General features: G+C 38.1%; 1 protein-coding gene across 1 annotated transcript in view; it reads left to right on the top strand.

Moving 5' to 3' along the window:
* The first annotated feature begins 927 nt into the window (after positions 1–927).
* E2F5 (E2F transcription factor 5) overlaps positions 928–13,274 on the top strand; it is a 44,316-nt gene continuing 31,969 nt past the window's right edge. Inside the window, exon 1 of the mRNA XM_044665809.1 lies at positions 928–1,131. Within this exon, the coding sequence (XP_044521744.1) occupies positions 928–1,131 (204 nt within the window). The remainder of the gene's footprint in view (positions 1,132–13,274) is intronic.

The following is a 13,274-nucleotide window of genomic DNA, read 5'->3' as shown; positions in this document are numbered from 1 at the left end:
GGAAAGGAGGGATTGGTTTATTTTTTGCATTTGTCTCCCCAGTGTCTATGGCACAGGGCTTGACACTATAGGTAGTTAATAAATGATTTTGGGTTGATTAATTTAAACTCTTTAAAACTCACTTTCTGCATCTTTAAAGTACAGGAATTGGAGCAAATCATTCAGACTTCCTTCCAGCATTAAAATTGTCTGATTTTATTTTTTATGCATTCCAATTCTTTATAGTATAAGGATCCTAATTCTTATAGATAGGCTATTAGCAGGCTTCTCTAAAATTGAATAAAAAAATACTAGGTAAGAAAAATAGAAACGAGTCTAAGTAAGACAAGTATTCTGGGGCTTTTTTAGTTAAGACAGCAGACCTCAACAACTTCAGAGTCTCGAGATTCACGCAGGACACTTTTTCTACTGGGACACAAACCTTACTTCTCCCCACTCCCCGGCCCTTCCTAAATTCTTTTTATTCCACACTGATCATTTTCCAAGCAGGTGATACGATCAACTCCTTCTCGAAGTCGCAGGCGAATGGAGAGAAGGTGAGGATGGAACATAGTTTATCCGGTTCTTCTGGCTGAGGGTCTTCCTCACCTCCCTACCGCACATCACCTCCAGCACCAGCTCTCCATCTCACCACTCACCCAATCCCGAAGGAGGGAAAAAAGCGTCTCCGGGCAACGGCGGGCTTTGGCGTCACTTCCTGCCATTTAAACTCCTTTCTTCACCCTGCGGCTCCCTTCTTCTTTGCTCTCCTGCTCGCCCCCGCCCCTAAGCCGGAACGTTCTGGTTCCCGGGCAAGCTGCGGGGTCGGGGCTGGGGCGCGTTGCGCTATTGGCGCTGCTCAGGCACCTGCGCTGTGCCGGCGCTCGGGGCTGGGTCTGACTGGGCTGAGCTCGGGCGCTGGGTCTGAGCCCTGAGGCGGCGGGCGGCATGGCGGCGGCGGCCGAGCTCGGGAGCTCTGGCCCGCAGCAGCCGCCCGGCCAGGGGCAGCCCCAGCAGCAGCCGCCAGCGGCGCCCCCGGGCAACGGCGGAGGCGGGAGCAGCAGCCGCCACGAGAAAAGCCTAGGGCTGCTCACCACCAAGTTCGTGTCGCTGCTGCAGGAGGCCAAGGATGGGGTCCTGGATCTCAAGGCGGTAAGAGCTGCGTGGGGGATGAGGGGGGAGGGGAGAGAGGGCGGCTGCGGCTCCTCCGCTTCTTGACTGGGGCATCCTTCCCGAAGGCAGACCGGCCAAGGACTCGCGCAGGCGCGCCGCTTAGGCCTCTCTGCCTCGGCCTCGGGGGTCCCCTCCGATCCTTGGAGGAAGAGGGCACCGCGCGGCCACCGCGAGCACCTTGTTCTCAGCATTCTCTGACCGCTCAGAGACCGACTTCCCATTCCGGGGTCCTTTGTAAGGCAAGAGCTGGAAGCGAGCCCCTGCCTCGAACCCGCCTCTCTCCCGGGCCTGGGCTCCCTGTAGCCTGGGCGAGCGGCTGCCAGCGGGGAGGCGGTAGTCTCCCGGGTCATTCCTGGATTTGGAAAGGAGTTTAGGTTCCTACCTAGCGGCAGGTTCTTAATACCCATCCTTTGGGCACTTACTCCCGTTATGATACAAAGTGATCCCAGTTTTTCTTGTGGATGAGAATAGGGGGAAAAAAATAGCCAGCATTTCCCGATTCTTACCACCCACCCCCACCGCCATCTCAAAAAAACGGGCTGCGAAGTTTTCTGTAGTTTTGCGGTTTTTTTCCACCCTGAGGAAGTTAGAATGGAGAAATCGCTTTGAGTACGCGAACTTTGTGAGAGTTGAGAGAAATGAAATTCTGCAAGTTCGCATCTCTCCACCTTTTAGTTGTAAACTTTTATCCAAAGAAATGAAAGCAACCGGCAAGTGCATGTGAAGGATTCTCTTGTTTACCCCTACTGCAGGCCGTAAAAACAAAAACTGTTGAGTAACCCAATTACCTAAACCCTCCAGCCATGCTTTGGAAGAACGCCATGGCCCGTTGGAACTTGAGGAAGACAGAAGTTATTTGCTTGAATTGAAATTCAGCCAGTCAGCACCATAAGGACCATATTGGGGGATAAGGATAGGGAGTGGGAAAGGGATTGTTCTTGGCAACTTAGATTCCAAGGTGCAGGAGACTCCAGTTTTTACAGTTAACCTTACTTAAGTGATAACTGAAAGAGGCGAGACACCTTATTGCAGGCTTTTTCAGATTACACTTGTTGCAACAACTTGGGACCTGCCAAATATAAGCCTTTCAGATTCAAAAATGTTACTGGGACCTCCCTGGAAAGTAAAGTAAAGCAATAGTTGGCCTGGAGAACCCAATTGTTTTGTTAATAATTGGGACCGTAGAAATTTGAGATCCAATCTTTTTAATACAGTTTTCAGGAAATTATTGTGTGCTTATTAATCATCAAATTGCATTAGCTTAGTATCAGCAATCTTCGTACAATTTGTCTGCTGAAGCACTTACTGAAATTATCTTGTTCTTTAATTTTCTCTAATGCTTCCTAATCTTTCTGGAAATTACTTTTATCTTTGATTTCTTACACCTTGCCTTCGACTCCAAAAGTATTACTCTAAGCCATAAGTTTAGCTTTTAACTTCCAAGTGAACCTGATTTGATTTTTGCCTTGACTTGCACAGTATGTCCTGGAAAATTGAGACACTCTGGGAAGTTGCAAAACTAAAGTTAGGAATTGCCATTGAAATTATAGAAATTCCACTCTGAGAAGAGCAACCCTGTATATTTCAATATTTCTTGGATCTTTAAGTATCTTCCATATTCTTCTTGCTGTTGAGTTGGGGATTTTGGCTTACTATTTCAGTCAATCAAGAAATAGGTAGTAAGCATCTGTTAAGCTTGGCACAGGTGATGAGCACAGAGGAGTCAAAAAGAGGCCTTTTAGTTACTAGAGGAAAGTTACAAAGTAGTGTCTAGTTTTTGATGTTTCACATTACATTGTTTCAAAAGTAGTGGGAAATCTATGGAAGCCCAGGGTTTGGGCTTCTATCAAAAAATATCTGGGGGTAGCTCAGTGGAAAGCCAGGACTAGAGACAGGAGGTCCTGAGTTCAAATGTGGCCTCTGACACTTCCTAGCTGTGTGACTCTGGGCAAGTCACTTAACTTCCATTGCTAGTCTTCTGCCATGGAACCAATACATAGTATTGATTCTAAGGCAGGAAATAAGGATTGAAGAAAAAGAAAAGAAATATCTGAGTCAGAACTCCTTCTATTAGATATTTTTATTAATCACCTTATGAACCAAATAAGAGTCATTCTTTTTCCCCCTACATATAATTCCTCTTTCTTTTTATTATACATTGAAAAAGATGTTGGTTATGGACCTGACCCTAGCATAAATTAGGTCCATTCTCTTATACCACTTGGCATAAAAAAAATACATTTCATTATAATTTTTAATTTGATGATCATCCAATGTAGTCCAGTCATTTAAATAGCATAAGATATTATGACATAAGTTCTAATGTATATTATTACATTGTGAAAAAGTAAAAAGTCTAATATCTCTTAAATGATCCAATATCCTCACTAAATATAAATAATGCAGCTATGGGCATTGTTTAATGGAACAAAGTGATTCTATAACATAGTTCTAAATTTTCAAATTGGCATGGAAAGTATTTACACTAGGGGCAGCTAGATAACTGAGTGGATAGAGAGCCAAGTCTGGAAACCAGAGGTCCTGGTTTCAAATCTGGCCTCAGACAGTTCCAAGCTGTGTAACTTCACCTCAGTGTGACTTAAGTCACTTAACTCCACTTGCCTAGCTCTTAACATTTTTCTGCCTTGGAACCCATATTTGGTATTGATTCTAAGACAGAAGGTAAAGGTTTTAAGGGAAAAAAAAGTATCTTACTACTTTTCACTAACAGAAAATTACTTTATCCCTATTAATGTATTCTTATGTTTAGATGAGGTAATGGCTTAAGTTGTGATTATATGATGTGTATGATTCATCCCATAGAATTAGGTGGTATCAGGAAGCCCTGGTGAGATATTCACCAGCTTGTATGTCTTCAGCAAATCATTTAACTTTCCTCAACTTCAATGTCTTCATTAAGATGAGGAGAATAATTTCCCCCTACTTTTGTGTTGTGAGGCACCATTGAGATAGTATTAAGTGCTTACTATATGTCAAGCATTGTTCTAAGCTCTAGAATTAATAAATAACAAGCAAGAGAGTTCTCTCTGTCCACAAATAACTTATATTTTCATGTAAGAGGAATAACTCCTAAAAGGAGAACTGAAGGAAGAAAAGGGTATTGCCATGGCTTGGAGGGAATGAGATGAAGCCTGTAGATCAGAGCCAGGTCAAAAGGACGCTCACAGAGTCCAAGGTTCCGGTGCCAGAGTGGAAGCATCATGGTCTAGAAAGTGAGGGCAGTGTTTTGAAATAATTGAAACCCCAAGTTATAGTTTGTTTTAATTCTACATCTACACATTCATTAACTCTGTTAGGGGGGAAAGGGTTATGATACTTACACTACCTTTCTCAAAGCCTTATTTTTTTCTGTTTATTTTTAAAGAAGTTTTATAGACTCTTCCAAAATAGAAACCTCCTTTATATTAAAGAGAATAGAAAATTTTTTTGTTTTGTTTTTTGCCACAAACTCAGAAAAGCCATTAACTTAAGGGAATTTTGATCTAAGCTAGTAGAGTACCCATAATGATGAAATCACGGGTCATTCAGTTAATATTTTTTTTTATTTTTATTTTTTTTTAACCCTTGTACTTCGGTGTATTGTCTCATAGGTGGAAGATTGGTAAGGGTGGGCAATGGGGGTCAAGTGACTTGCCCAGGGTCACACAGCTGGGAAGTAGCTGAGGTCGGGTTTGAACCTAGGACCTCCTGTCTCTAGGCCTGACTCTCACTCCACTGAGCTACTACCCAGCTGCCCATTCAGTTAATATTTTTAAATTACAAAAATGTTAGCAATTTCCTTCTATCTTAGAATCAATACTAAGTAGGGGTTCCAAGGCAAAAAAAAAAAAAAAAAAAAAACGGTAATGGCTAGGCAGTTGGAGTTAAGTGACTTGCCCAGGGTCACACAGCTAGGCAGTAACTGATAGGACTTCCTTTCTCCTGCTCTGGCTGTCTACTGTGCTGTTTAGCTGCCTACCTTTGATGTATTCTTGAAGTTTTCTAGACACAAGAAGGTGTTACAACTGGAAATCTGATACCAAACCTCACACAGATGTTTAAACTCTCAGAATATCAGCTATGAAAAACTCACCTCTCAAATAGAGTAGTCTTGGTTGAGTTAAAAAAATAATTTATTAAAAAGAGAAAGTGTTAGACATGTGTCTTAGGATCATTTATAATGAAGGGGTGAGGGTGGAGGTAGCAGCCTGAAAGGGATAGGAACAATTTTTGTTTGCAAATCACATTTATCTCCTGTCTCCATGCTTTTATACTATTTATTACTTATGGAGTACATAGAATATATTCCCTACTTAACTTGAACTCCTAGAAAGCTTGTTTTCCTTAAAGCCTTGACCTCCATGAAGTCTTACCTGATTTCCTCCCCAGCTTCTAGTATCTTCTTTTAAAAAAATTTTTTTTAAATTTAGAATATTTTTCCATGGTTGCATGATTCATTATTTATCCCACCCCTCTTCCCTACCCCCTCACGGAGCTGACAAGCAGTTCCACTGGGTTATACATGTATCATTGTTCAAAACCTATTTCTGTGTTATTCATATTTGCAGTAAAGCGATCCTTTAACATCAAAACCCTAATCACATCCCTATCAAACTACATGATCGATCATATGTTTTTCTTCTGGGTTTCTGCTCCCATAGTTCTTTATCATAAGTTTCTCAGAATTGTCCTGGATCATTGTATTGTTGCTAGTAGAGAAGTCCATTACATTTGATTGTACCACAGTGTATCCGTCTCTGTGTACAATGTTCTCCTGGATCTGCTCCTTCCACGATGCATCAATTCCTGGAAGTCTTTCCAGGTCACATGGAATTCCTCCAATTCCTCATTCCTTTCAGCACAATACTATTTCCATCACCATTAGATACTACAATTGTTCAGCCATTCCCCAATTGATGAACACCCCCTCATTTTCCAGTTTTTTTGCCACCACAAAGAGCAAGGCTATGAATATTTTTGTACAAGTATTTTTCCTTATTATCTCTTTGGAGTACAAACTCAACAGTGGTATGGCTGAGTCAAAGGGTAGGTATTCTTTTAAAGCCCTTTGCACATAATTCCAAATTGCCCTCCAGAATGGTTACAATCCTCTAGTACCTCTCTTAAAAATTCTTTTTATTTTTATATTTTATTTTGTTACATATATATATATATAATTTATTCTAGACTCACAGGAGTTGGAGCACTCTACCCTTTCCTTTTCCCCAAGGGGCTTCTATTTCTTTAAAAAAAATTATGTTTATTTTCAGTTCCAAATTCTCTCCCTCTCCTACCCATTGAGAAGATAAGAAAAATCATATATTCAGTCTTGGAAAACATTTTCATATTAGTTGTGTTATTAAAAACCAAAGGCAAATAAAAATAAAGTGAAAAAAAATATGGTCCCATTTACACTAAGAGTTCATCAATTTTCTGTGGAAGTGGATAGCATTTTAAATTATGAGTCCTTTGGAATTGACTCATATTGTGTTGATCAGAACAGCTAAGTCTTACACTGTTGATTATCATTACAATGTTGCTGTTATTGTGTACACTGTTCTAGTTCTGCTTAATTCATTTTTCATGGGCTCATAAAAATTCCCCAAATTTTCTGAAACCACCTTTGTCATTTCTTTTAACACAATAGTTTTGTATCACAATTATATATCATAACTTGTTCAGCCATTCCCCAATTGATGGGTATTCCCTTAATTTCCAATTCTTTGCTACCACACAGAGAGCTGCCATAAATATTTTTGTATCTATCGGTCCTTTTCCTTTTTCTTTGATCTTTTGAGGATTTAGATCTAATAGCCTTGTATCACCGAGTGAGAACATAATTCCAAATCATCCTCCAGAATGGTTGTACCTGTTCACAGCTCCATTCATACATTAGTATATCTATTTTTCATCTCTTCTAGTAGTGATTTTCCTTTTCTGTTAGATATTATGATGGATCTGAGGTAGTACCTCAGAGTTGTTTAAATTTGCATTTTTCAATTAATAATTAGGTGCATTTTTGCATGATTATTGATAGTTTTGAATTCTTTTGAAATTTCTGAACTGTCTGTTCATATACTTTGACCATTTGTCATTTGGAGAATGGTTCTTAGTTTTAGAAATTTGACTCAGTTCCCTGTGTATTTGAGAAATTAGACCTTCGTTACAGAAACTTGCTATAAATTTCCCACTAGTTTCCTGTTTTTCTTCTATTTTTGCTGTTATGGTCTTGTTAGTGCAGAAACTTAAATTTAATTTATTCAGAATGATCCATTGTACCTCCCTAATTTGCTTGTGATATCTTCCTTAATATCTAAATCATGTATCCATTTTGAGCTTTTCTTGCTATATGCAGAATGAGTTATTGGTCAATGCCTAGTTCCTGCCAGATTGCTTTCAAGTTTTCCCAGCAGCTTTTGTCATACTGAGTTCTTGCCTCAAAATCTTGGATCTTTGTGTTTATCAAACCCTAACTTCTTAACTCTTAGCCCTGGCATTTATTCCAAATGGGGTGTATCCCCTGGAGAACCTAGTCTAATGAGAGAATGCCAGGCTCCCCGTTCTCATTTTTCAGCTCACTAAAGCCTCACCCTATGTCCCTGAGTATACTTAAGGCTCACATCTAGGATATCCTCAAAAGAGGAAAGAAATGTATACATTGTTCAGTTGAGTCAGGTATAGGACAAATATTTTATTTCTGTACAAAAAAATGTTCATTGTAAAAGGCTCACAGAATGCATTAACAAAATGATTTTTAAAAGGTTTAATATCTTGTCAATATTGTTGAGAGACTTGAAGCTTAAACCTTATCAGACATAAAGCAATGTGCACAACTGATGATCAGGCATTTCACATTCTACCTCCCCTGTACACTGTCCAAACAACTACATGTCTTTTAGCAAAATGGACAGTCATTTTGTCAGTGGCTGTCTCTGATGCAGAAGCTTGCCCTGCTAATAGCAAACTCCACTCCTTGAACTCTGGACTTCTTGAATTCACATCTCCAGTCCTTGACAAGTCTATCCTGGAACAAATTCACCACTTAAGATCAAGAAAGAACAAACCCAAGGGCAGCCTTTTCTTGTCCTAGTTGAGGTTTCTGTTCTGACAGGATAGAGAAGAACCTTTTTTTTCCCCACTCCCTCCCCTGAAGTCTCAGAGTTACATGGTCCTGGAGGGTAAAAGTGAGAGCTAGACAGAAGCTTTGATCTAACTGATGCAGCACTCAGGTCTCCCTGTCACTGTCATGGGGCAGGAGTACCACCAAGATACCACTGTATATGTTTATGGAATCCCCAAAAGTTTCTAGAGGAGTTCCTGGTGAATGAGATGACCCATTTAGACCAATTATCTTTGTTATATTTATATGTGTACATATTGTCCTTTTTGGCTAAATTGGGAGCTCCTGAAAGGCATGCATTGTTTTAATTTTATCCTTACACCCCCTCTGTTCATAGTCAGTCCATCCGTAAATGCGTATTTGATAGATCTGTTGTCTTTATCTTAGTCTTCTATGTTAAGGGCTTACAAACAATCCAGTATTTGCATTCTGTACTTAGAAGTTGTGACCTATACGCCTTTTGAAGATCATAAGAGCCAGGGTTCAACATCTATCTTCCAGAATCCCTTTCTATTTATTAGACAAAAGAATTCTGTAGATTTTGGCTTTTCTTGTATCACTCTGGTATAATCATTCTATTTTGTTTTCAGACCTTCATAGTATGATTTTGGGCAGTACTTTTGTAATGCATTTAGTCCTTAATCTATACCTTTCATACAGATTTAACAAAAGCATCCATTTAATTCTTGCCTCAGTAGACTTTTAATCAGACTTAATCTCATCCATTCCATTACTACAGTACTTTAATGCAATCAGGCTCCTGACAAAATACACAGATTCATTCCTTTTACAAATATTTAGTGCTTGGTATAATCCACTGCTATGTGCTAGACCCTAGAATAGATACACAAATAAATGCAGTCAATCTTCAACTTTCTATAGGGTTATTTTCCTAGAAAACAGCATGAAAGTAAAAAATGTGAATACTGGTATATTGAACCTATAGGAAATAGTTTAGATTCCTACTACCACTAAAAATCTATAATCTTTTCCTAGAAATTATTGAAGGTACACTTTTCTGCATTGATTTGATAACTTTATATCAAAACATTAATTCTGATAATAAGCACATATTCTAACCCAATAACCCATAAAATACAGTACACAGAATAAAACTGATAGCATGCAAAACTTTTTCTTGCTAATAATTCCCTAGATTTCAGTGATCTTTTGTTAACATCTCAATAAAGAAGACTAATTTCAGACAGTATTCACCCTTTATAAGACATGAAATCTACAGTACCATAAATATTGCACAGCAGATAAAATTCTTAAAACTAAAATATTTAACCTGAATCTTACTGTCTCAGATAGTGGTGTGAGGGCCTTGTACTATATATTGTAATGTTGTAAACCTTTCTTCCTTGGATGCCCTCTGAAAACCAAAGGAGTGATTGCTGGGAATTTGAGTGGCTGCTGCTGAAAGATGGACTTGCACGATGCTTTGAGGACATAATTACAACACAGAACTTGAGCTTGAAAAGACAAGCAGTGAAAAATATGCAGCGAATGCATAGGGAGCTCTGTATAGTGGTAGAGTGAAAAAGATGGCTCCATAAACTTGTATGTATCACACCTCAGTTTTTTCTCTTAGCTGCAAATGTACTTATTTGCCAACATGAGAATAAAACTGAAGTTACTAATAAAATCACACAATGCTTGAGGTCACAAGAGCTACAACATGCAAATGTTGAGTATTGACTGCAATATATGATCCCTACCCTGATTGCAGTTATGGTAGGGAGAGATACTTGTATACAGATGAGTATAAAATAAAATTGTAATTATAAAAATTTTAAAATTAAATTAAATAGTATGGTGAAGTTATACAAGGTGTACAAAAGTACAAGATGAGATAAGGAATTGGGTACGTCTAGTTTAAAGAGAGAAATAAAGGAAAGTTTCATTAAAAGCGTCAATAGAGGTGTGAAAACAGGATATATTTGGGAGAAAGAGAGATAAAGCTGAAAAATTAGGTTAGAGCCAATTTATGAAAGTCTACTTTTGAGGGTTGGCAGTTTGGTTTTTATTCAGCAGGCAGTGCAGAATCATGGGAGATTTTTGAACAGTGAAATAAAAGGTTTATCTAAGGAGTACAATAAAACCCAATTCATCAGTAGGGTGTGTAAAAGTATAAGATGAATGGAAGAGGTTACTAACCTAGCATTGAACATTGGTTCTCTTACTCTACAGTCAATCCTCTTTCTACTTTGTAAAGTTATATTAGTGCCAGTTTGGGAGATCCTTAAAGAAATTATTCACTTGAAAAGTAATGAGGTCCTGATAATATGAATGGAAAAAAGGAAACAGGTTGGGAGAGAACCTGGAGATGATATTAGTGCAAGAATCTGTGATAACAATTCTTTACTTTTATTTTCAAAAATGTAAAAACTTATTAAATTTTTTTTTTTAGTCCTCTTGTTGAAAAGGGAATTAAGTGTGTGTGTGGGGGGGTGGAGTTCATTGGAAATAATGTATTTCTTTCTGCAATGTTAAAGTACAGTGTTTGAGTATTATTCAGATGCTTACTAGGTTAGTTTTTTTTTTTTTTTAGCCACAGAGAACTTTCTAGGTACATAGTCTATAAACACCCTGCTTGTGTGTTCCATGTGTTTACAAGGCCCTGGGTTAAGTATAATTGCCTTCTTAATTCCTTTCGTTCATGCTAACAGGCTATGCAGCCTCCAAAACTTAATTCTTTAGGCATCCTTTAAAGATATATTGGGAGGAGTCCCAACTAATTAATTGTGTTCAGGATCCCAGAAAACCTGCTTGCCCAGTTCCTTTTCAATTCTCTGGCAATTTTACAACTTCCATGATGAAGGGGATTAGTTCAGACCTTAGCAGCTGTTTGGAATATTTCTGAACCACAGTGAAACCGATGCAGGAGCTACAATGGCTTCTGAGGTTTCGTTAAGGGTAGAAGCAACAGTTAAAGCCAGCATCCTTTTCTCCCTTCTTTGGTAATGTCAGCTGAATTCATTGTAGCAAAAAACTTCCATTTCTTCATAAACTTTTCCAATTTTAATGGCAATAAAATGATACCTTAAAATGGTTTTAATTAGATTTTTTTCTGGTTAGTAGACAGTAGGAGCATTTTAAGTGGCTGCTCACAATTTAATTTTCTTAATTTTAGAATTACCTTTTTATGTCCTCAGACTATTTCATTAAGAAATGACTATTACAGATTTTTATTAGTATTTTTAGAGTCTTAATTCATATTTTTATCAAAACATTTTACTATTTTAGTCTCAGTTCTTCAGAAGCAATCCATCCCAGTGGAAATGCTTTGTTCTGACTGTGGGAATGGTTTCCAGTTTGGTTCTGGAAACAAAATGTGTCTACTTTCTGAGGACTACTCTAGTTTGGAGAGTTTCATCACCAGAAGGCTAGCAAAGAATATACAAAATGGTCCCAAGTCCTATATGTACTCATTCTACTTCTTAGTGATGGTTACAGAGTGGTAGAAATCAAGTCAATCAGAATAATTTGTAGACTGGTATGTAACTGGATGGACAAACCATAGACATATCCACTGTTGTGTTTATACAACATTATGCATGTGTGTGTGTGTTTGTGTATGTGAGTGTGTGAGTGAAATTCACTAGGCTCACAATTGAATAGGAGAACAAAATAGGTTGCCTCTGGGAAATTTCAACGGTCTTCTGATCCCAAGCTTTTCTCCCTGAAACCAGTCATTTTTTTAATACTAGTGTTCAGATTATGGGCTGCTCTTATGGTGGAAAGAAGAGACAACTTTTAAATACCGTGAGTGTGTTCCATTGGTATTTACACAAAATAAAGAGAAAGTGAGGAGGGCATTTGGCATAATACAAGAAATTTATAGAAAGGATATGGACAAAAGTTGCACAGCATGAGTTACACTCAGCATTTTTAGAAGGAATGTTCATATTGGTAAGATCACAAATCTGGTGTGTGTGTGTGTGTCCCTATCACAGTCTTTTTAGTTTCTCTTTTTGGCAACATTTCATAATGGACTTTTTGTGTAATCATTTGGCCAGTTTTGTCTTGAATCATTCTTTCCATTTATTTGGTGCAAACTAGAAATGTTAATGGTTATAAAATATAAAAAAGAAATTAAATGAATAAGCAAAAATATCTCTGGTGGCTGTTGGTGTGATTACATGCCTAGAGAATATGATATACTCAGTAAATGACATATCAAGGTGGCAGTGTCATAAATTCCTCCTCATAGCATTTTTATATACTAGTAAGAAAAAACTGAGAAATGTCATTTATGATGAAAAATGTATCAAACGATTGTGTATTAACTTACTGAAGCACATAAAAGCCCTGTATATTAAGACAACTTTAGAACAATTTTGGTAGATATTAAGGAAAAACTCAATAGACATGATGGTACAAAACCAATGTAGTAAAAATGTCTGTCCTTACATTATTTTATCAATTTAAAAGAATACCAGTCAAGATTCTGATGGGCTTCTTTACAGAATTAGTATGAATAAAAATAATATAGAAAATATGGCTGATATATCAAGAGACACAAAGAAAAAAAAATGATGTTGAGGAATTCACCCTGTCAGTTTAAAGAGTACATTTAATGTGAATGTGAAATCCCATACCCTCCATGATTCTGTAATATTTTATAAGACTTGAATATATGTCTATTCTGTTAGATGCCCTTTTCCCCTATGATATAAACCTTTGACCTTATTCATGCTAGGGCGACTAAGCTGTATATCCTTCTCATTTGCTTTGTTATGATCCTGTGCTTTTCCTATAATAGGCCAAAGGCCTGGGCTCAATCCACAGGCCTTATAACTGTTCAGAACAACTTATCTTTATGCTGATCTCTGCTGAATCATTCCTGCATGCAGAACATTCATGCTAAAGGCTGAGGTAGAGGACTCATGTCAGTGGCATGACTGGCCATGGTAGGGACCAAGATAGGAGATGAAGACACATTGGACTACTTACTTCACTCAGATGATACAATACTACTGACATCTCCTCTATAAAC

The sequence above is a fragment of the Gracilinanus agilis genome, chromosome 1, assembly GCF_016433145.1.
Source record: "Gracilinanus agilis isolate LMUSP501 chromosome 1, AgileGrace, whole genome shotgun sequence".
Classification (NCBI taxonomy): Eukaryota; Metazoa; Chordata; class Mammalia; order Didelphimorphia; family Didelphidae; genus Gracilinanus; species Gracilinanus agilis.
This window is presented reverse-complemented; position numbering and strand designations above follow the sequence as displayed.